At 53.5% G+C, this 23,288-nt stretch overlaps 3 protein-coding genes and 1 pseudogene across 3 annotated transcripts; 2 read left to right on the top strand and 2 right to left on the bottom strand.

Moving 5' to 3' along the window:
• Window positions 1-713: 713 nt before the first annotated feature.
• Window positions 714-4,944, top strand: LOC115915987 (cytochrome P450 4F4-like; the record flags this gene model as incomplete). Its single annotated transcript, XM_030969686.1, is given in 10 exon segments — window positions 714-757; window positions 760-856; window positions 3,256-3,368; window positions 3,371-3,519; window positions 3,878-3,962; window positions 4,018-4,147; window positions 4,218-4,351; window positions 4,433-4,497; window positions 4,582-4,664; window positions 4,764-4,944. Coding segments are annotated over 10 exon segments (1,081 nt in total), but the record flags the coding sequence as incomplete, so codon positions are not given.
• Window positions 4,945-5,309: 365 nt separating this feature from the next.
• LOC115915985 (zinc finger protein 551-like) lies at window positions 5,310-9,713 on the bottom strand. The gene is made up of 3 exons (XM_030969684.1): window positions 9,579-9,713; window positions 7,458-7,536; window positions 5,310-7,272 (listed from the first exon to the last, which is right to left on the bottom strand). Exon 3 carries the CDS (start codon window positions 6,946-6,948, stop codon window positions 6,094-6,096), a length of 855 nt encoding a protein of 284 aa, XP_030825544.1. The 5' UTR covers window positions 6,949-7,272; window positions 7,458-7,536; window positions 9,579-9,713; the 3' UTR covers window positions 5,310-6,093.
• A 54-nt stretch (window positions 9,714-9,767) lies between these two features.
• On the top strand, window positions 9,768-16,586 carry LOC115915984 (annotated as a pseudogene).
• Window positions 16,587-18,188: 1,602 nt separating this feature from the next.
• Window positions 18,189-22,929, bottom strand: LOC115915986 (cytochrome P450 4F4-like). Its single transcript, XM_030969685.1, is given in 11 exon segments — window positions 18,189-18,262; window positions 18,265-18,368; window positions 18,468-18,550; window positions 18,635-18,699; window positions 18,781-18,914; window positions 18,985-19,114; window positions 19,171-19,255; window positions 19,614-19,881; window positions 20,842-20,938; window positions 20,941-20,984; window positions 22,817-22,929. Coding segments are annotated over 11 exon segments (1,197 nt in total).
• Window positions 22,930-23,288: the final 359 nt, after the last annotated feature.

Genomic DNA, 23,288 nt, shown 5'->3' with positions numbered 1-23,288 from the left:
AACTTCAGAAAGTCTCTCTTGGGGTGGTTGCTCTGTTATCAGTCACTCTGTTATCAGTCCCTCTGGTGCTGGGGTAGCTGCTGCAGCCACAAGGTGCAAACTCTCGGTGTTTCCCAGGTCCCAGTCCAGAGCAGGTTCGAGTGGTTCCAAAAAAGGGAAAGGAAAAACAGTCCAGGGAAAAATTTGGACTGCTTAGCTAAAATAACTAATGAGCAGAAGCAAGAGCAAGAGCAAAGCAGGAGCAAAGCAGAAGCAAGAGCAAGAGCAAAGCAAAAAGCAAAAGCAGCACCATGTACTGTTCTGTCTGTGTGTCCTGCCAGCCATGGGGGAGCGGCTGATAACAAAACCAAAACAAAACTTTCACTCTTCAGAGCCAGTCTTGAAGGCACAGAACATGATATCCAGCATAAACAGAACACATGAACGGGGATACAAGCATCCTAACATCACCGTAGGACAGCCCTGCACCCAAAACTCTTCCTGCACCCACTGCTGCATCCTGAGTCCTGTCCTGCACCCCGAGTCCCGTCCATACCCAAATTCTGTACTGTCCCATTCCCCAAACCCAAAGCTGCCCCCAAACCCCAACCCCACCCCTCGTTCATCACCACATCCCTGTTCCACACCTGCTCCCCACTCTTCCCCCTCTCCCACCCCTGTCCCACCCCCCAATTTACCCCCTGTCCCTGATCCCCTCCCTGTTCCCTCCCCAGCCCAGTCCTTCCCTGCAAGTGGGGGGCAGCAGCAGTGGCAGCCGGTGGGGGCCGGTGGAGCTGGAGGTGCTGCAGCCCCCGAGCCTCCTCACCCTGGACACGCTCCAGAAGTGCATCTTCAGCCACGAGAGCCACTGCCAGCAGTGAGTGTCGCCTGTCCCCATTGATCATCCGTAAGAGACAGCCTGAAGTTTCCCTCATTTGCCTCACAACCACCACAAAGACAGAGATCCCTCATCTGCCTCACGACCACTCTGATGCACGGAGATTGAAGCCCCCTCCCAAGGACTGAGACTGAGACCCCCATAACTCCAACACAGGGGGCTGGCCGGACTGAAGCGAGATGTTTGCCAAGTGTTGCCTGCAGGTGTGTTCCCTGGACCAAGAAAACAATTGGTCTCGCTCACTGCTGAGAACATGGACTGTCTGTAAACTTACCTGTTCCCTCTCAGCGGTTTCAATAGACTTACCTGTTCCCCCCCTTGGTGGAGGACTGTAGCAGAACCAAGACTTTGAGATTCTCCCTGACGTGACCAGACGGATCTATTGCCTGGACCACGAGGGTTTCGTCTCTCCACTGGTAGCTATTCCCCCCTCTTTCTCTCTCTCTCTCTTTTTCTATCCTTTATTCTCCTGTCTAATCCTTCTATCACATCTGCTGTGGGCACTCAATAAAAGGTGCCTTTGTTTAGAATAATGTTGTATTAAACACGTTTACAACAATACATCTATATTACAGCAATACATTACACAACTATACTTCTACATAACAGCAATACATCATACCAGTTACATTACTACAGCATCTATCTCTACTTGTCGAGGCGGTCATAACTCAAAGTGAATACCTTAAATGTCCCAAACCAAATCCCTCATTGCTTGTTGGTGGCTCACCTATTCCCAGGTGTCTTGATTAGATAATCAGGTCTAGACCTCTATGTGGCTTCCACCTGCCACTCTCAGCTTCACCAACGCCGCCTCCCCCACTCCGTCCCAGGGGGTCACAGTAGCCCTAAACACTTTACACTAATACTTATACATTAAACATTACAACCATACTTATATATTACAGTGAGCATTACAACAACAGAGTCCAGCCCCTCCAGGGGCTTTTCCCGAAGCACCCAGCCAGAAGCATCTGCAGCTAATCCAGCAGTGATCCAACGAAGGATATTGCTGCCAGACTGCCACAGAGCCCTGGCATGTCCAAAGCTTCTCCAACCCTCTCCTGGGGTCTACCCTCCTGGGGTCAGTCACAGAGTCCATCCCCTCCAGGAGCTTTTCCTGATGCATGTCCATCCCCTCCAGGGGCTTTTCCTGAAGCATGTCCATCCCCTCCAGGGGCTTTTCCTGAAGCACCCAGCCAGGAGCATCTGCAGCTAATCCAGCAGCGATCCAATGAAGGATATTGCTGCCAGACTGCCACAGAGCCCTGGCATGTCCAAAGCTTCTCCAACCCTCTCCTGGGGTCTACCCTCATGGGGTCAGTCACAGAGTCCATCCCCTCCAGGGGCTTTTCCTGAAGCATGTCCAGCCCCTCCAGGGGCTTTTCCCGAAAGCACCCAGCCAGGAGCATCTGCAGCTAATCCAGCAGCGATCCAATGAAGGATATTGCTGCCAGACTGCCACAGAGCCCTGGCATGTCGCTGAAGCTTCTCCAACCCTCTCCTGGGGTCTACCCTCCTGGGGTCAGTCTTCTTCTGAGATTATTCATCCCTTCTGGGGGAACTCACCATCTTCTCCTGGGACTCTCCTGGTCCTCACCCTCTCCTGGGGTCCTGGTCTTTGCAGCAGTCTTCTCTAGGGCAGCCTTCTCCAGGGCAGCCTTCTCCAGGGCAGCCTTCTCCTGCTTCTTGTAGCTCCTCTTGCAGTCTTCTGACTCTTTGTCCGGCTCCACCCTTTTATGTCCCTTGCTCTTAATTACTTACAGGTGTTAACACAGCTGCAACTCATTGGGGAATACTGTGCCCCCTTACAATTCTCCCTACAGAATAACACTAAAATCCCCTTCCATGTTGCTTTTGCACTCTGAGATCAGTTAACGAACGATCATGACCCCCACTTGTATGAGCGGATCATGACACCATCCTGGTGGCCCTGGTGACCCTGCCATTGCCCCTGCTGGCCATCCTGGTGGCCGTGCTGGCCCTGCCATTGCCCCTGCTGGCCATCCCGGTGACTGCGTAGGCCCCACCATGGTCCCCACTGGCCATCATGGTCCCATCACTGTCCCTGCTGGCCATCCTGGTGGCTGTGCTGGCCCTGCCATGGTCCCTGCTGGCCATCCCGGTGACTGCGTAGGCCCCACCATGGTCCCCACTGGCCATCATGGTCCCATCACTGTCCCTGCTGGCCATCCTGGTGGCTGTGCTGGCCCTACCATGGTCCCTGTTGACCATCCTGGTGACTGCGTAGGCCCCACCATGGTCCCCACTGGCCATCGTGGTCCCATCACTGTCCTGTTGGCCATTCTGGTGGCCTCAATGGTCCTGCTATCATCCACGCTGGTGGCCACAGTGTCCCCCCACTGTCCCTGGTACAGGTGGCCCAGCCAGTACATCCAGGCCATCCTGGAGCTGAGCTCGTTGGTGGTCCGGCGCCAGCTCCAGCCACTTCTCCACCCGTGGTGGCTCTACAGCCTCTCCTCTGATGGCGGCGCGCCGCGCCCGGTGCCACTGTCCACGCCGTCACTGCTGATGTGGTGCAGCGCCGGCGCCGGGCACTCGCCTGCCTGGGCCACCAGGCCTGGCTGGACGGCCACCGGGGACGCAGCATGGACTTCATCGACCTCCTGCTGCTCACCAAGGCAGGGGGGGGTGGTGGCCATGGGGACAGGGAAGTGGTCAAGAGGGTGGTGGTGGCCATGGGGAGATGATGGTGACCATTAGGGGATGGTGGTCAAGGGGATGGTGGTGGCCATGGAAGGGTTGGCCACAGAGGCCAGTAGGATGCTGGTGCCCATGGGGGGTTGGGCATAGACCGGTGGCCACAGGGGAACAGTGGTGGCCATGGGCAGCACTGACCATAGAGCTGGTGGCCAGTGGGATGGTGGTGCCACAGGGCGGTGGCCATGGGGCAAGAGTGGTGGCCATGGATGGGATTTGGCCCCAGGTGGCCCACGGACTGGTGGCCCCAGTGGCCCATGGCTCAGCTTGCCCCTGCAGGACGAGAATGGCCACACCCTGTCGGGCGAGGACATCGCGGCTGAGGCTGACACCTTCATGTTTGAGGCTGAGCACGAGCTCCCAGGTGCCACTGGGGAGGAGCCACTCCAGTGTCCCCCACTCACCCAGTGTCCCCACAGGCCATGACACCACAGCCAGTGGCCTGGCATGGCTCTCCTACAACCTGGCCGGCCATCCTGAGCACCAGGAGCGATGCCGCCAGCAGGTCCAGGAGCTCCTGGCTGGCCGGGACACTGCGGACATTGAATGGTGAGATGTCCCCAGGGCCTCCCCGGCCATGTGGCTTGGGGACAACAGTGCCACCCCTGCTTGTCCCCAGGGAGGACCTGTCCCAGCTGCCCTTCACCACCATGTGCATCAAGGAGAGCCTGCGGCTGCACCCTCCTGTCACTGCTGTGTCCCGGCGCTGCACCGAGGACATCCCCCTGCGTGATGGCCGTGTCATCCCCAAGGGTATGGCATGGCCAGGGTGTCCCCAGTGTCACCACCCACCCTCATCTGCTGTCCCTAAAGTGGCCATTCCCATCCCACCAGGGGCCATCTGCCTGATGAGCATCTACGGGACCCACCACAGCCCAGACCTCTGGCCTGAGCCTGAGGTAGGGCCACCCTATGAGGTGTCCCTGTCACCGTGGTGGTGACAGCTGTGTCCCCTCGGTGTGACTGTGTCGGTGTCACCCCAGGTGTTCAATCCTCTGAGGTTCAGTCCAGAGAACAGCAAGGGACGGTCCCCGTCGTCCTTCATCCCCTTCTCTGCTGGCCCCAGGTATGTGCTGGAGTGGGGACAGGAGTGTCCCCAAGTGCCACCCCTGTCCCTGGCTGGGGTCACAGTGGGGTGACAGTGACAGTGGGGATGTGCTGGCAGGAACTGCATCGGGCAGAGCTTTGCCATGGCTGAGATGAAGGTGGCAGTGGCATTGACACTGTCCCGGTTCGTGCTGCGCAGGGACAACGCGAGGCCACCCCCGCGCCGCAAGCCCGAGCTGATCCTGCGTGCCCAGGACGGGCTCTGGCTGCTGCTGGAGCCACTGGTGGGAGTGGCCTGAGGGACACGGGTCACCAGGACATGGGGACATCCCGCAAGGCGGCTGTCACAGCCAGGGGAGGAGCAGGGAATAAATGGCAGCATCAAAGGGACAGAATTGTGGTGGTGGTGGGGATGTGTTGTCCTTGGCCATGGGACACCCCATGGCACGGACATGTCAACCCATGGACTTGTCCCCTAGGCCACTTGTCACCATCCATGCCATGTCCCCCATGTCCTCACCCATGGCCATACAGCCCCATGTCACCATCTATATCTGTGACACCTCCCCGTGCCCAATATCGCCATCCCCAGCCATGTCCACACCCATGTCCTTGTCCCCATCCCCACCATGGCCCCCAATGTCACTATCCATGTCTTAGTTGAATGTCTTTATTTTACCCCAATCTTTGGGTGAAGGGATGAAGAAAAATGAAAGAAAATAAAGCCCAAAATAAACGCATTTATGTGTCCATGCTGGCTGAGAATCCATGTGCCTGGGTGGGTAGAAAGGACCTTTTTTAAGAGGAGTTTCCACTCCGTTGTCTCCAAAATCCTGTTTTTTGCCCCAGTCCATCACCATTTGGCTGTGGATGATGCTGCTGGGCCAGAGAGAATTAGAATCATGGAATGATTCAGGTTGGAAAAGACCTCCAATACAATCCATTATTCCTTGATGGCACCCAAAGAAATGATTGGATGCAAAAGGTGAAACTTTTTTGGTGTCAAAAGTAAAAAAATGTGCTGTCCCCTATGAAATTCTGACGTCGGTTTGCATCCCAATGGATTTTTTTCTGGCTGCGTCCAAGTGCCCAAGGGGAGCCAGGAAGATGTGAAAACCACCAGCCAGATGTCTTCCCAACATGGATCACATGGACCATGGATGACCAAGTCTCTGCCCAATGAGGGTCACTGTGGACCATCCAGTGCGGGGCCTCCAATAGGAGATGGAGTTGAAGCAGCGCTCAAAGCTCTTCCTGCACACGGGGCACTTGTAGGGCATCCCTTACTGCTGCCTCCCTTGGTGTTGGGTCACGGCAGAGTTCTGGGAGAAGCTCTTCCCACACTTGGGACACTGCCAGGGCCTCTCCGCAGTGTGGATCCACTGGTGGGTGACAAGGGTGGAGTTTTTCTTAAAGCCCTTCCTGCAGTCAGGGCAGCAGAAGGGCCTCTATTCTGTGTGACTCTGCTGATGCTTGAGGAGACGGTATCGGCTCTGAAACCTCTCCCCACACTCAGAACACTCATAGGGCCTCTCCCCACTGTGGATCCTCTGGTGGGCAATCAGCCTGGAGTTCCGGCCGAAGCTTTTCCCACATTCCCCACACTCGTAGGGCCTCTCCCCAGTGTGGATCCTCTGGTGGGCAATCAGATGGCAGCTCTGCCTGAAGCTTTTCCCACATTCCCTGCACTTGTAGGGCCTGTCCCCAGTGTGGATCCTCTGGTGGGCAATCAGGCTGGAGTTCTCGATGAAGCTCTTCCCACATTCTGAGCACGTGTAGGGGCATTCCCCAGTGTGCGTTGTCTGGTGGATGATGAGGCGAGAGCTGTCACGGAAGCCCTTCCCACATTCCCCACACCCAAAGGGCCGTATCCCAGTGTGGATCATCTGGTGGCGGTTCAGATGGCCACTCTCCCTGAAGGCTTTCCCACATTCTCCACATTTATAGGGCCGTTCATCAGTGTGGATCCTCTGGTGGTGGATCAAACTGGAGCTCAGGCCGAAGCTCTTTCCACATTCCCCACACTCGTAGGGCCGTTCCCCGGTGTGGATCCTCTGGTGGGAGATCAGGTGGGAGCTGAACCTGAAGCTCTGCCCACATTCCCCACACTCGTAGGTCCGTTCCCCGGTGTGCATCCTCTGGTGGACCATCAGGCCAGAGGTGTCTCTGAAGCTCTTCCCACATTCCCCACACTCATAGGGCCTTTCCCCAGTGTGGATCTTCTCGTGGGAGATCAGGGTTGAGCTCTGGCTGAAGCTCTGTCCACATTCCCCACACTCGTAGGGCCGTTCCCCGGTGTGCATCCTCTTGTGGCGCACCAGGCGTGAGCTCGTGGGGAAACTCTTCCCACATTCCAAGCACTGGTGGGGCTTCTTGCCATCGTCAAGCTGCTCATGGAGCACCACCTCAGAGCTCTGGCCAGATCTCTGGCTGCCTTCCTGGCTCAGGGTGGGTCTTTCCTCCTCAGAGCACCCTGGGCTGGGTTTGCAGCCCCTCCTCCTGAGGGACCTCCGGGGCTTTTTCCTCCCTGTTGGATTCCTGCGCCATGGAGCCGCTCAAAACGGCCTCTGCCACCAGGTTCTGCTGTGGGGATTTGTCCTCCCTGCTCTCCATGCTCAGCTCCTTGTCTGGGGGAGGAAGGACAAGGAGAGGATGGGATTTGCCTCCGTGCCACAGGCAAGGGCAAGGAGATCCCCCCAGTGCATCCCTGGCTGGAGAGCATCAGCAGTGGGGCTGTCCTGCAGCCGGGGGCCGGGCTGGGCTGGGAGATGGAGCAGGGAGAGGGGGAAAGGGGCACTGACTTCCTCCTCACCTGCCTGGGTGTCCTGGGACATCTTCCTCTTCCTCGCAGCCTTCTCCTCTATCCAGATGAGGTTTGGGAATGGGAAATCCTGGTTTAGGGAAAAACAAGATGTGAGTGCACTGCCTTCAAAGGTCCCCCTGGCTGAGTCCATCTCTAGAAGTCACTGGGTGTCTGGTGGCCAGAAATACCTCCAAAAAGCAAGGAGTCCAAAAACCTCTCCCAGGAGTTCCCTGTTTCCAGTGTCCTCACTTTGGGGTTATGGGGGTCCCTCTTCTCAGAGCTGCTGGGGGGCCCGTGGGTCCTGGGCATTCCCCCTCTCCTGGGTCCTCCTTACACAGGCTGAGGGTCTTTTGGGGGTCCCAGGGATGAATTTATGATGCTCGTATCCCCATTTGTCTGAAATAAGCTTTGCACCTTTAACACTGGTTCTGAGAGCAGAGAGGGAGGAAGAAGAAGCACGGAGTTTGTTTTCAGAACCTCTCTCACTCCTCCACATTCCGGCTCCTCTCTTGTCTGCAGATGGACAGACGGCAGGACAGAGCTCTCCTTTGCTTTTAGTTAGTTTGAGCTCGCTGAGGCAGAGAAGTTCCCTAGACTGTGGTTTTTGGCTTTTCCTTTTCTTTGGACCTGTCTAAACCTGCTCTGGACTGAACACCCAGAAGAGCACCAGGTGCTGACACCTGTGCCCACCGGGGCTGGGCCACGGCATTTCCAGCACCAGAGAGACTGATAAGAGACTGATAAGAGACTGATAAGAGACTGATAAGAGCCAAGCTACAGCCCACAGAGGGACTTTGTGAGTTTGTCATCTCTTCTGGAGCAGCGAGAGGTTTTATTGTTTAATACTGTTCATTTTTGGGGCTGGTGAGTGCTTTGCCTGTTAAAGAAACAGTTTTTTCCACTCCTCTCAAAGGAAATACTTTTCCAAAACCAGTTGGAGGAGGAGCCACTTGACTTTGCTCTTCTACAGGAAACACCTTTAGAGGTTTTTCTCCCAAAATTGCCCTAAACCAGGACATTGGCTTTGAAGGTCCCACTGGCCAAGTCCTTCTCTAGAAGTCACTGGGTGTCTGGTGGCCAGAAAAACCTCCAAAAATCAGCAAGCCCAAAAACCTCTCCCAGAGGTTCCCTGTTTCCAGTGTCCTCACTTTGGGCTTATGGGGGTCCCTCTTCTCAGAGCTGCTGGGGGCCCATGGGTCCTGGGCATCCCCCCTCTCCCAGGTCCTGCTCAGGCATGCTGAGGCGGTTTTGGAGCTCCCAGGGCTCATCCTCCCCTGATTCTGTGGAAATGGTTTTTGTGATTCGTGTCAATCGGCAATGGAATCAGCAAATGCTTCTATCTGCTGTGTCCAAAACAGACACAAAGAAAGGTTTTGAAACTTTCTGACCAAACAGCCAAATAAAGCATCAAAATCAAAGAAGTACAGTAGAGCAAAAGTGATGAGGTAGCAAGATGACTGATGCTTAGAATAACATAGAGGAAGTTGGGATAAAGCTAAGAGATATTGCAACAAAGCAATTAAAAGCTCATGTATAATAAAAAGCTTGATGCACTTGACAAAATCATGTAGCAGACACCAGTGTAAGGCCTCCCTCCAGACGAGCACAAGAAGGATAGGAATCAATGGCCACTTGGAAAGATTATGAATTTGCTGCTCCCAGCTTATTGATATTTGCTAATTTGGACTAACCAAGCACACTGCAAAATGCTCTGTAGGGTTAAAAACAGGACATATACTTTACTGAACTGTGTGTGCCGTGAGTGGAGCGGTGACTCCCCGGCCACCCAGCGCTGCTTGCTTGCTTGCTTTAAAATAGAAGGTATAGAAATAAAATTCGGATTGGCTATTGAAATTTTATATCAGGTGTTCCAGGGTCCCCTTTCTCCAGCATCCCTCCACTCCAGGCACTCACCGCTTCCCCTGCTCCCCTTTGCACTCCTGAGAGATCCAAGAATATCCCCTCACCAAATAAATTAAAAATACCTCTCTCAGCGACACCGAAATATATTTGGGACTCGACTCCCCAATCGACAGGTCCCAAACCACAGCAAAATCTCCCTCTACCCCCCCACAAAACCCTCCCGGAGCTGCCGCGATGGACTCGGGGCGAGCTCCCCTCGGCGCTCACCTGCGGGATGCGGGGCAATGCGATGCTGCCGGGGCCAGCGAGCTGCGGGCTCAGCGGGCTCGCCGGGGAACCCCGCAATGCTCCGGCCCCTGCTGCTGCTCCTGGGGCTGCTCCCCTTCGTGCTCCTCCTGTTCCTGCTCCTCCCCTTCCCCTCTCCCTCCCCTTCCTCCCGGATCCCCCTTTCGCACCCCCTGTGCCCCGCGGCCGCAGCAGCGCCGGCTCTGGGGCAGGGGGAGAAACCCCCAGAGCCCCCCGCGATGGGCAGGGGGCTCGGGGACCCCCAGCGATGGGCAGGGGGCTCGGGGACCCCCAGTGCGGATCCGTCCGTCCCGTCCCCCTCCCCCCTGAGCCAAAATTCCGCTTCCGGGGCTCGCTGGGTACGAGCGGCGGCGCCGGTGCGGTGGAATTGGGAGCGCTGGGCGCCGCGGGTCTGCCCGGGAACTGCAGAGTCGCTGCTGAGGAAATCGGTCAGAGCGGAATTCCTCTGCCTGGAACTGGGGAGAGGCCCTGACAGCGTCCCGAGTGTGGGAAGCGCTTCTCCCAGAACCCCGCCGGGACCCGACGCCGAGGGAGGCAGCACCAAGGGAATCCCCACCGGTGCCCCCGGTGCGGGAAGAGCTTCGTGCGCTGCTCCAGCTCCATCCCCCGTGGGAGGATCCGCGCTGGGTAACCCGCAGTGACTCTCGTTGGGCAGAGACCCGGTGATCTGTGGTCCTGGTGATCACGGATCACCCAGGAGCCGAGCCCCGGCAGCATCGCATTGCCCCGCATCCCGCAGGTGAGCGCCGAGGGAAGCTCGCCCCGAGTCCATCGCGGCAGCTCCGGGAGGGTTTGTTTGGCGGGGTGGAGGGGGATTTTGCTGGGGTTTGGGCCCTGCCGATTCCGGAGTTGTGAAAAGTGTGTATTGTATGGCTCTACGCAGATATTTACTGTGGGAATTCATAAAATCAGAGGGTTTGGGGGAAGCTGCAAAAGGCAGGCCTCAGATACAGCAGAACTGTGAGTAGAGCTAAAGCAACAGCCGTGAGATAGGTCAGCAGAAAAATTATTTAAACTGTAGAAAAAGCAAGGGCGAATAGAGCAATGGCCTGTGTATTAACGCTTGTCTGAATAGCTTTCTAAGCTGCAGAAAGTTTATTTAGCAAGATATTAGGAAGGTTAGAGCTCAATAATGGAGCTCTGAGCGTTGTGTTTTAAGGCTTACAAGTAGGTGTTGTATTCGAAATAAGCAAGCATTGTTTGAACCAAAGGTACGTGTGCTTATGGTGATTGGATAGAACCAGTGTCAATATGCTCTTGCTTTGTGTGATTGGTCAAGAAGCTTATAAAGTAAGTTGTAACATTAAAGTTTTCTGGCCTGCTGCCTGGGATGTGAGCTGCTGGCATCTTCCCATTGTCATAACCGTGTAATGAGTCTGATGCTGAAAAATAAACAGCTCGAGGCGCATTCTATAGCAGCCCCGTCTCGTTCGCGTCTGGAAATAAACCCCCTTGCCAGCGTCATTTACCATATGTATTTTGATGTATTGATTAGTAGTGCTGTATTAACATTTTAATAATAAATGTAGTCTTGTAATTAAAAAGTAACTTTTGTAGTTAAAATAAGAACTAAATCTGTTATGAATAAGAAGCTTGACTAGGCCAATATTCAAGCAGCAATCAATTTATTATTTAATATGGTAAAGTATGAGCAATACAGCGCTGGGTACAGTGGGGGAAGTGTTCCCTCCAACTGCACACTGATAATTGAGGGTTACAGGTATTTATAGGGGTACTCATCAGTTTTTTTCAGCAGTTTCTATTTCCAATTTTCTATTCATCAGCATTTTTTATTCCAAAGTATTACATCACAATTCTATACACTATTGTGATTTTAGTTTCTCTCAGGATGTGTTTTTAAAGGAGTATCCCCAGATGGTGGTGGTCCAGTTTCCGACAGAAGGAAGATGAATCCCATCTGGTGCAGTCCAGCTCCCCAGATGTAGGTCCACCCTTTTAATTGCAGAGACTATAAATCTAATAACAGTGATGTCCAGCTTCCCTTGGTTGACACCATAAATCCTTGAGGTGATGTTCATGTTCCTTTCTCGAGCTGTTTTTCTCTGCTTCAATAGGGTGTGAGATAAGCATATTTCCTTTACATATATTCCAATGCTATAGTTTCAAGGATACAAGTAATATTCTAAAATGATACTTCAAAAGGTTATTGTTGCAGAGCTCTTTATGGATTAACTACAAGCAAAAAGCAACATCTTTAACACTTTAATTCCAATGCTCCTAAATCAACAAGGGTTAATTTCAAAGGCCTTTTTCCATGCTTTATTTTCCTCAGTTATTATTAGAATTCACAGCTCTCCCACTGTCGGTGTCCACACATTTTGCACTCACAAATACACACGTTGCCTGTTTGTACCTGACACGAAACACAGCTTTGTATTTCACAAAGGTTAGTGGGGTTTTTTTAAAGAAAGGAGTGAGGCACTCGCACCAGACAACAGCCACAGGACACCTGAATCTTTCAGAGAAAAGAATTCATTGCCCTCTTATCAGAAGAAACGGACTTTTTCCCACCTCAAAGGCGCTGTTAGGATTAGAAGGAAGAAGTTGATGATGACCAGACAGGATCCTGTGTTTGAATGGAATTTATGCATCACGTATGAAGTGTATGAATATGCAAGGGGCTATTGTTTTTAAGGGTTAATCCTTTGTTAGCAGGGGTCCTTTTTCGGGCTCCTGCTGCCCAGAAAAAGGTACCCGGACATCCGTAACTTTTTGTATTTGTTGTCTCATATTGTCCTAATTCAAATTGTCCAAATTATTATTACTCTAATTGTATTGCTATTTTTATAACCATTTTATTACTATTAAACTCCTAAAATTTTAGAAACAAGTGATTGGCATTTTTCACAGGAGTCGGGTCCCAAATATATTTCGGTGTCGCTGAGAGAGGTATTTTTAATTTATTTGGTGAGGGAATATTTTGGATCTCTCAGGAGTGCAAAGGGGAGCAGGGGAAGCGCTGAGTGCCTGGAGTGGAGGGATGCTGGAGAAAGGGGACCCTGGAACACCTGATATAAAATTTCAATAGCCAATCCGAATTTTATTTCTATACCTTCTATTTTAAAGCAAGCAAGCAAGCAGCGCTGGGTGGCCGGGGAGTCACCGCTCCACTCACGGCACACACAGTTCAGTAAAGTATATGTCCTGTTTTTAACCCTACAGAGCATTTTGCAGTGTGCTTGGTTAGTCCAAATTAGCAAATATCAATAAGCTGGGAGCAGCAATTTCATAATCTTTCCAAGTGGCCATTGATTCCTATCCTTCTTGTGCTCGTCTGGAGGGAGGCCTTACACTGGTGTCTGCTACATGATTTTGTCAAGTGCATCAAGCTTTTTATTATACATGAGCTTTTAATTGCTTTGTTGCAATATCTCTTAGCTTTATCCCAACTTCCTCTATGTTATTCTAAGCATCAGTCATCTTGCTACCTCATCACTTTTGCTCTACTGTACTTCTTAGATTTTGATGCTTTATTTGGCTGTTTGGTCAGAAAGTTTCAAAACCTTTCTTTGTGTCTGTTTTGGACACAGCAGATAGAAGCATTTGCTGATTCCGTTGCCAATTGACACGAATCACAAAAACCATTTTCACAGAATCAGGGGAGGATGAGCCCTGGGAGCTCCAAAACCGCCTCAGCATGCCTGAGCAGGACCTGGGAGAGGGGGGATGCCCAGGACCCATGGGCCCATGAGGAGCTCTGAGAAGAGGGACCCCCATAAGCCCAAAGTGAGGACACTGGAAACAGGGAACCTCTGGGAGAGGTTTTTGGGCTTGCTGATTTTTGGAGATTTTTCTGGCCACCAGACACCCAGTGACTTCTAGAGAAGGACTTGGCCAGTGGGACCTTCAAAGCCAATGTCCTGGTTTAGGGCAATTTTGGGAGAAAAACCTCTAAAGGTGTTTCCTGTAGAAGAGCAAAGTCAAGTGGCTCCTCCTCCAACTGGTTTTGGAAAAGTATTTCCTTTGAGAGGAGTGGAAAAAACTGTTTCTTTAACAGGCAAAGCACTCACCAGCCCCAAAAATGAACAGTATTAAACAATAAAACCTCTTGCTGCTCCAGAAGAGATGACAAACTCACAAAGTCCCTCTGTGGGCTGTACCTTGGCTCTTATCAGTCTCTTATCAGTCTCTTATCAGTCTCTTATCAGTCTCTCTGGTGCTGGAAATGCCGTGGCCCAGCCCCGGTGGGCACAGGTGTGAGCACCTGGTGCTCTTCTGGGTGTTCAGTCCAGAGCAGGTTTAGACAGGTCCAAAGAAAAGGAAAAGCCAAAAACCACAGTCTAGGGAACTTCTCTGCCTCAGCGAGCTCAAACTAACTAAAAGCAAAGGAGAGCTCTGTCCTGCCGTCTGTCCATCTGCAGACAAGAGAGGAGCCGGAATGTGGAGGAGTGAGAGAGGTTCTGAAAACAAACTCCGTGCTTCTTCTTCCTCCCTCTCTGCTCTCAGAACCAGTGTTAAAGGTGCAAAGCTTATTTCAGACAAATGGGGATATGAGCATCATAAATTCATCCCTGGGACCCCCAAAAGACCCTCAGCCTGTGTAAGGAGGACCCAGGAGAGGGGGGATGCCCAGGACCCATGGGCCCCCCAGCAGCTCTGAGAAGAGGGACCCCCATAACCCCAAAGTGAGGACACTGGAAACAGGGAACTCCTGGGAGAGGTTTTTGGACTCCTTGCTTTTTGGAGATATTTCTGGCCACCAGACAGCCAGTGACTTCTAGAGATGGACTCAGCCAGGGGGACCTTTGAAGGCAGTGCACTCACATCTTGTTTTTCCCTAAACCAGGATTTCCCATTCCCAAACCTCATCTGGATAGAGGAGAAGGCTGTGAGGAAGAGGGAGATGTCCCAGGGCACCCAGGCAGGTGAGGAGGAAGTCAGTGCCCCTTTCCCCCTCTCCCTGCTCCATCTCCCAGCCCAGCCCGGCCCCCGGCTGCAGGACAGCCCCACTGCTGATGCTCTTCAGCCAGGGATGCACTGGGGGGATCTCCTTGCCCTTGCCTGTGGCACGGAGGCAAATCCCATCCTCTCCTTGTCCTTCCTCCCCCAGACAAGGAGCTGAGCATGGAGAGCAGGGAGGACAAATCCCCACAGCAGAACCTGGTGGCAGAGGCCGTTTTGAGCGGCTCCACGGCACAGGAGTCCAACAGGGAGGAAAAGCCCCGGAGGTCCCTCAGGAGGAGGGGCTGCAAACCCAGCCCAGGGTGCTCTGAGGAGGAAAGACCCACCCTGAGCCAGGAAGGCAGCCAGAGATCTGGCCAGAGCTCTGAGGTGGTGCTCCATGAGCAGCTTGACGATGGCAAGAAGCCCCACCAGTGCTTGGAATGTGGGAAGAGTTTCCCCACGAGCTCACGCCTGGTGCGCCACAAGAGGATGCACACCGGGGAACGGCCCTACGAGTGTGGGGAATGTGGGAAGAGCTTCAGCCAGAGCTCAACCCTGATCGTCCACCAGAGGATCCACAGTGGGGAAAGGCCCTATGAGTGTGGGGAATGTGGGAAGAGCTTCAGAGACACCTCTGGCCTGATCGTCCACCAGAGTGTGGGCAGAGCTTCAGGTTCAGCTCCCACCTGATCGCCCACCAGCGGATCCACACCGGGGAACGGCCCCATGAGTGTGGGGAATGTGGAAAGAGCTTCGGCCTGAGCTCCAGTTTGATCCACCACCAGAGGATCCACACTGATGAACGGCCCTATGAATGTGGAGAATGTGGGAAAGGCTTCAGGAAGAGTGGCCATCTGAACCGCCACCAGATGATCCACACTGGGATACGGCCCTTTGTGTGTGGGGAATGTGGGAAGGGCTTCCGTGACAGCTCTGACCTGATCATCCACCAGACAACCGGGGAAGCCCCTACACGTGCTCAGAATGTGGGAAGCCAGCCAGAACCCAGCCTGATTGCCCAGAGGATCCACACTGGGGAGAGGCCCTACAAGTGCAGGGAATGTGGGAAAAGCTTGCACGAGACTGCCATCTGATCGCCCACCAGAGGATCCACACTGGGGAGAGGCCCTACGAGTGTGGGGAATGTGGGAAGAGCTTCGGCCGGAACTCCAGGCTGATTGCCCACCAGAGGATCCACAGTGGGGAGAGGCCCTATGAGTGTTCTGAGTGTGGGGAGAGGTTTCAGAGCCGATACCGTCTCCTCAAGCATCAGCAGAGTCACACAGAATAGAGGCCCTTCTGCTGCCCTGACTGCAGGAAGGGCTTTAAGAAAAACTCCACCCTTGTCACCCACCAGTGGATCCACACTGCGGAGAGGCCCTGGCAGTGTCCCAAGTGTGGGAAGAGCTTCTCCCAGAACTCTGCCGTGACCCAACACCAAGGGAGGCAGCAGTAAGGGATGCCCTACAAGTGCCCCGTGTGCAGGAAGAGCTTTGAGCGCTGCTTCAACTCCATCTCCCATTGGAGGCCCCGCACTGGATGGTCCACAGTGACCCTCATTGGTCATCCAGCGTCCTGGTGATCCATGTTGGGAAGACATCTGGCTGGTGGTTTTCACATCTTCCTGGCTCCCCTTGGGCACTTGGATGCAGCCAGAAAAAAATCCATTGGGATGCAAACCGACGTCAGAATTTCATAGGGGACAGCACATTTTTTTACTTTTGACACCAAAAAAGTTTCACCTTTTGCATCCAATCATTTCTTTGGGTGCCATCAAGGAATAATGGATTGTGTTGGAGGTCTTTTCCAACCTGAATCATTCCATGATTCTAATTCTCTCTGGCCCAGCAGCATCTTCCACAGCCAAATGGTGATGGACTGGGGCAAAAAACCAGGATTTTGGAGACAACGGAGTGGAAACTCCTCTTAAAAAAGGTCCTTTCTACCCACCCAGGCACATGGATTCTCAGCCAGCATGGACACATAAATGCGTTTATTTTGGGCTTTATTTTCTTTCATTTTTCTTCATCCCTTCACCCAAAGATTGGGGTAAAATAAAGACATTCAACTAAGACATGGATAGTGACATTGGGGGCCATGGTGGGGATGGGGACAAGGACATGGTGTGATGGTTTGACATTGGCACAATGCTAGTGCCTCATGAAAATATACTTCTTTGGTGTTCGCTGTGAGATGTGACTAGGAAATAAGCAAAGCAGGCTTCTACTTTAGAAAAAAAGTTTATTAACTAAACTACAAAAGGAAAAAAAAACTACACACACACACACACACATGGAAAAGAAAACTCTTGAAAAGCATTTCTTCTCCCCACATTTCTAATACATCTTCTAAATTTCAAATCTCTATCTATCACTTTGTAAATACTCAATTTTAGTTTATCAAGGGGAGAGGAGTCTTTCTTGGGGCTATGGTGACTTCTTCTTTGCATGCCCAGCGCTCCCACTACTGGACAAGGAACAGAGCTGTTTCAAGGGTTATCTTTTAAGGGTGCTTTGACTAGTTCTGAAAAAAGCACAGTTTCTTCATCACTTTCGGACTTCTTGTCCCCCATACTTGTCTACCCCTGGGCGCCGGGGGTCTCTAAAACTGAACCCTCTCAGTTCTGGGCCCCTCCCCCCTGCAAGCAGCTTTGCGCTTCGGGGGGCGAGGGAGCATGGTTTTGTCTATGGCTGTAGCCCAAAGAGTCTAGCAACTAGCTACTCTATCATCTTTTTCGCCCTTTTTTTTTTTCTCCCACCTCCTCCACTCACTGCTCTGACTGTCATTCTCTTGCTTATTTCTTCTTTATCATCTACTCTGAGAGAAGTCTAAATGCTCTGTGAAGTGTTCATTGTCTAGAAAAGAGTTAACAAACTCTTGCACGCAGCCAAGCTCTTTCTCTGCTGCACTCCCCCTTTCTTCTTCTTTCTTCACAAGCCAATATCACTTCAAAGCCACAAGCCTGTACCAGCTTTCTCTCTCTCATCTTCTAGCTGGGGGGGGAGAAGCTACCCAAATCTTCTCGGAGCCTCTCTCTTTCTGTCTTTCCTGAGTAGAGAGAAGCTGCTTAACGCCTCTTGGTGTCCCCACCACTCTTCTATCTTGAGAAGTCAAGCCTACCTCTGCCGAGCCGCAAGTTTCCCCTCCCCCGCCCAGCTCGAGCAGAAGAAGCCTTGCCTCTTTGCTAGCCAGAAATCAAAAGAGCGAGCCCAAGAGAGTGCTCTGCTTCTAACTCCTGTGTTCTCAGAAGCGCATCCACCCTCAGTAGCCAAGCTTGGTGTCAATTTAAAATCTAGACACCTATTAGCCTCTGGCTACTCCATTCTCAGAAAACCTGCTTCCTGTAAACCCACGACACATGGGTGTGGACATGGCTGGGGATGGCGATATTGGGCACGGGGAGGTGTCACAGATATAGATGGTGACATGGGGCTGTATGGCCATGGGTGAGGACATGGGGGACATGGCATGGATGGTGACAAGTGGCCAAGGGACAAGTCCATGGGTTGACATGTCCATGCCATGGGGTGTCCCACGGCCAAGGACAACACATCCCCACCACCACCACAATTCTGTCCCTTTGATGCTGCCATTTATTCCCTGCTCCTCCCCTGGCTGTGACAGCCGCCTTGCGGGATGTCCCCATGTCCTGGTGACCCGTGTCCCTCAGGCCACTCCCACCAGTGGCTCCAGCAGCAGCCAGAGCCCGTCCTGGGCACGCAGGATCAGCTCGGGCTTGCAGCCAGGGGTGGCCTCGCGTTGTCCCTGCGCAGCACGAACCGGGACAGTGTCAATGCCACTGCCACCTTCATCTCAGCCATGGCAAAGCTCTGCCCGATGCAGTTCCTGCCACCACATCCCCACTGTCACTGTCACCCCACTGTGACCCCAGCCAGGGACAGGGGTGGCACTTGGGGACACTCCTGTCCCCACTCCAGCACATACCTGGGGCCAGCAGAGAAGGGGATGAAGGACGATGGGGACTGTCCCTTGCTGTTCTCTGGACTGAACCTCAGAGGATTGAACACCTGGGGTGACACCGACACAGTCACACCGAGGGGACACAGCTGTCACCACCACGGTGACAGGGACACCTCATAGGGTGGCCCTACCTCAGGCTCGGGCCAGAGGTCTGGGCTGTGGTGGGTCCCGTAGATGCTCATCAGGCAGATGGCCCCTGGTGGGATGGGAATGGCCACTTTAGGGACAGCAGATGAGGGTGGGTGGTGACACTGGGGACACCCTGGCCATGCCATACCCTTGGGGATGACACGGCCATCACGCAGGGGGATGTCCTCGGTGCAGCGCCGGGACACAGCAGTGACAGGAGGGTGCAGCCGCAGGCTCTCCTTGATGCACATGGTGGTGAAGGGCAGCTGGGACAGGTCCTCCCTGGGGACAAGCGGGGGTGGCACCGTTGTCCCCAAGCCACATGACCGGGGAGGCCCTGTGGACATCTCACCATTCAATGTCCGCAGTGTCCCGGCCAGCCAGGAGCTCCTGGACCTGCTGGCGGCATCGCTCCTGGTGCTCAGGATGGCCGGCCAGGTTGTAGGAGAGCCATGCCAGGCCACTGGCCGTGGTGTCATGGCCTGTGGGGACACTGGGTGAGTGGGGGGACACTGGAGTGGCTCCTCCCCAGTGGCACCTGGGAGCTCGTGCTCAGCCTCAAACATGAAGGTGTCAGCCTCAGCCGCGATGTCCTCGCCCGACAGGGTGTGGCCATTCTCGTCCTGCAGGGGCAAGCTGAGCCATGGGCCACTGGGGCCACCAGTCCGTGGGCCACCTGGGGCCAAATCCCATCCATGGCCACCACTCTTGCCCCATGGCCACCACCCTGTGGCACCACCATCCCACTGGCCACCAGCTCTATGGTCAGTGCTGCCCATGGCCACCACTGCTCCCCTGTGGCCACCGGTCTATGCCCAACCCCCCATGGCCACCAGCATCCTACTGGCCTCTGTGGCCAACCCTTCCATGGCCACCACCATCCCTTGACCAACACCCCCTAATGGTCACCATCATCTCCCCATGGCCACCACCACCCTCTTGACCACTTCCCTGTCCCCATGGCCACCACCCCAGCCCCGCCCTGGTGAGCAGCAGGAGGTCGATGAAGTCCATGCTGCATCCCCGGTGGCCGTCCAGCCAGGCCTGGTGGCCCAGGCAGGCGAGTGCCCGGCGCCGGTGCTGCACCACATCAGCAGTGACGGCGTGGACAGTGGCACCGGCGCGGGCGAAGCGCCGGCCATCAGAGGAGAGGCTGTAGAGCCACCACGGGTGGAGAAGTGGCTGGAGCTGGCGCCGGACCACCAACGAGCTCAGCTCCAGGATGGCCTGGATGTACTGGCTGGGCCACCTGTACCAGGGACAGTGGGGGGACACTGTGGCCACCAGCGTGGATGATAGCAGGACCATTGAGGCCACCAGAATGGCCAACAGGACAGTGATGGGACCACGATGGCCAGTGGGGACTATGGTGGGGCCTACGCAGTCACCAGGATGGCCAGCAGGGGCAATGGCAGGGTCACCAGGGCCACCAGGATGGCCAGCAGGGGCAATGGCAGGGCCAGCACAGCCACCAGGATGGCCAGCAGGGGCAATGGCAGGGTCACCAGGGCCACCAGGATGGCCAGCAGGGACCATGGCAGGGTCACCAGGGCCACCAGGATGGTGTCATGATCCGCTCATACAAGCGGGGCTCATGATCGTTCGTTAACTGATCTCAGAGTGCAAAAGCAACATGGAAGGGGATTTTAGTGTTATTCTAAACAAATGCACCTTTTATTGAGTGCCCACAGCAGATGCGATAGAAGGATTAGAAAGGAGAATAAAGGAGAGAGAGAGAGAGAGAGAGAGAAAGAAAGGGGGGGAATAGCTACCAATGGAGAGACTGAACCCTCGTGGTCCAGGCAATAGATCCGTCTGGTCACGTCAGGGAGAATCTCAAAGTCTTGGTTCTGTTACAGTCCTCCACCAAGGGGGGGAACAGGTAAGTCTATTGAAACCGCTGAGAGGGAACAGGTAAGTTTACAGACAGTCCATGTTCTCAGCAGTGAGCGAGACCAATTGTTTTCTTGGTCCAGGGAACACACCTGCAGGCAACACTTGGCAAACATCTCGCTTCAGTCCGGCCAGCCCCCTGTGTTAGAGTTATGGGGGTCTCAGTCTCAGTCCTTGGGAGGGGGCTTCAATCTCCGTGCATCACAGTGGTCGTGAGGCAGATGAGGGATCTCTGTCTTTGCGGTGGTTGTGAGGCAAATGAGGGAAACTTCAGGCCGTCTCTTACGGATGGTCAATGGGGACAGGCGACACTCACTGCTGGCAGTGGCTCTCGTGGCTGAAGATGCACTTCTGGAGCGTGTCCAGGGTGAGGAGGCTCGGGGGCTGCAGCACCTCCAGCTCCACCGGCCCCCGCCGGCTGCCACTGCTGCTGCCCCCCACTTGCGGGGAAGGACTGGGCTGGGGAGGGAACAGGGAGGGGATCAGGGACAGGGGATAAATTGGGGGGTGGGACAGGGGTGGGAGAGGGGGAAGAGTGGGGAGCAGGTGTGGAACAGGGATGTGGTGATGAACGAGGGGTGGGGTTGGGGTTTGGGGGCAGCTTTGGGTTTGGGGAATGGGACAGTACAGAATTTGGGTATGGGACGGGACTCGGGGTGCAGGACAGGACTCAGGATGCAGCAGTGGGTGCAGGACAGAATTTTGGGTGCAGGGCTGTCCTACGGTGATATTAGGATGCTTGTATCCCCATTCATGTGTTCTGTTTATGCTGGATATCATGTTCTGTGCCTTCAAGACTGGCTCTGAAGAGTGAAAGTTTTGTTTTGGTTTTGTTATCAGCCGCTCCCCCACGGCTGGCAGGACACACAGACAGGGCAGTACATGGTGCTGCTTTTGCTTTTTGCTTTGCTCTTGCTCTTGCTTCTGCTTTGCTCCTGCTTTGCTTCTGCTCATTAGTTAGTTTTTTCCCTGGACTGTTTTTCCTTTCCCTTTTTTGGAACCACTCAAACCTGCTCCAGACTGGGACCTGGGAAACACCGAGAGTTTGCACCTTGTGGCTGCAGCAGCTACCCCAGCACCAGAGGGACTGATAACAGAGTGACTGATAACAGAGCAACCACCCCCAAGAGAGACTTTCTGAAGTTGTCATCTTTTTCAGAGCAGTGAAAGAGTGTTGTCACCTGGTATTGTTCATTTTGTGTGCTGGTGGTGCTGTGCCTGTTAAATAAACAGGTTCTTTCCACTTCTCTCCAAGGAATCGTTCCCGAACCAGTTGTAGGAGGGGCCGTGTGGGTTTGCTTTCTGGAGGGGCCCCCTTTGGAGGTTTTCTCCCAAATTTGCCCTAAACCAGGACAGTCCCCTAAATTTCAATACTGATTCTGCAAACGTGGCTGACATCGCACAAAGGTTCGACCAAGCACCACTAAAAGAAATTGATAATGCACAACTGTTTAAATTGCCGAAATTCATATGTCTAACCATCCAGGCCAGGATGTACCTGTACTACATCCTACACATGAGGGGCCACACAAATTTACCAGGTTTTATCACAGAGGGCAACGCCAGAGCAGATCTGCTCGCTGGCCCTGCTTGGACAGCACCACAGCCAGATGTGCTGGCACAAGCAAAGGCATTGCACAGTTTTTTCCACCAAGATGCTCGAGCTTTACAACAGCAATTTCAGCTGTCAAACACAGAGGTTTGTAATATTGTTAGCATCTGTGCTGTCAAGGTCACGCTGCACCATTGCAGATGGGAGTGAACCCTCGTGGACTGCGTGCTTTGCAAATCTGGCACGCTGATGTCACACACATCCCTGAATTTGGTCATTTAAAGTACACCCATGCCTCAATTGACGCCTTTTCCTCATCAATACGGGCTACAGTACACGCAGGGGAAGGGGACAGGATGCCATGGCACACTGGCAATCAGCTTTTGCAGCCTTGGGCATTCCTCAAACCATCAAAACTGACAATGGGCCTGCATACACCTCACAGAAAACCAGGCAATTTCTACAGCTCTGGGGTGTATCACACCAAACCAGCATCCCTCATTTACCAACTGGACAAGCAATAGTGAAAGAGCACGTGGTGCCTGAAAAGGAATATTTAATAAACAAAAGGGAGGTATGTGGTGAGACCCCATAGATTGGAATAGCTAAAGCTATATACAAATTAGATCACTTAACAGTATCAGGAAAATCCCAGCACCCAGTTATGCTAAATCACTCCTCACCAATGCAATCGTGCGATGTTCAGCTGCCCAAACCCAATGGCACGAGACCTCCTTACCGATACATGGGGGTCCCTGGGACCCCATTTCCTGGGGCTGGGGACATCCATGTGTTCCGACAGACAGTGGGACGCGGTGGGTACCCGCCAGATGCACCCAGGCTGCTCTGCATGCCGACAGCCCCCTCCTGATAAACCCTCAGCAGACACAGGGCCGTGTGATCAGTGACTGATGGCAACCTCATGGAAATCTGGGACTGCAGTTCACAGCAAGATTCATCTGTTTACAAATTATCTCCCTGTTTACAAACTGTTTTCCTTGTCTACAGATTGTTTCCTAGGTTTTGAGTTGTTTTTTCTTTCCTTTAATAAGGGTTGAATGATTCTTGTTCTTACAGACTGTTTTATTTTCTTCACGGGTTAAATGGTTTGCTGTTTTTACAAATTGTAATCTGTAACCTATGAGCCTAATGCCTGGGGCATATTTACCTGAGCTCTCCCCTAGCAGTTCCTGGACATAAATGCTGCAGCT

The sequence above is a fragment of the Camarhynchus parvulus genome, unplaced genomic scaffold (assembly GCF_901933205.1).
Source record: "Camarhynchus parvulus unplaced genomic scaffold, STF_HiC, whole genome shotgun sequence".
In the NCBI taxonomy this organism is placed as follows: Eukaryota; Metazoa; Chordata; class Aves; order Passeriformes; family Thraupidae; genus Camarhynchus; species Camarhynchus parvulus.
Note: the sequence above shows the minus strand (reverse complement) of the source record. Positions and strands in the feature narration are given on the sequence as shown.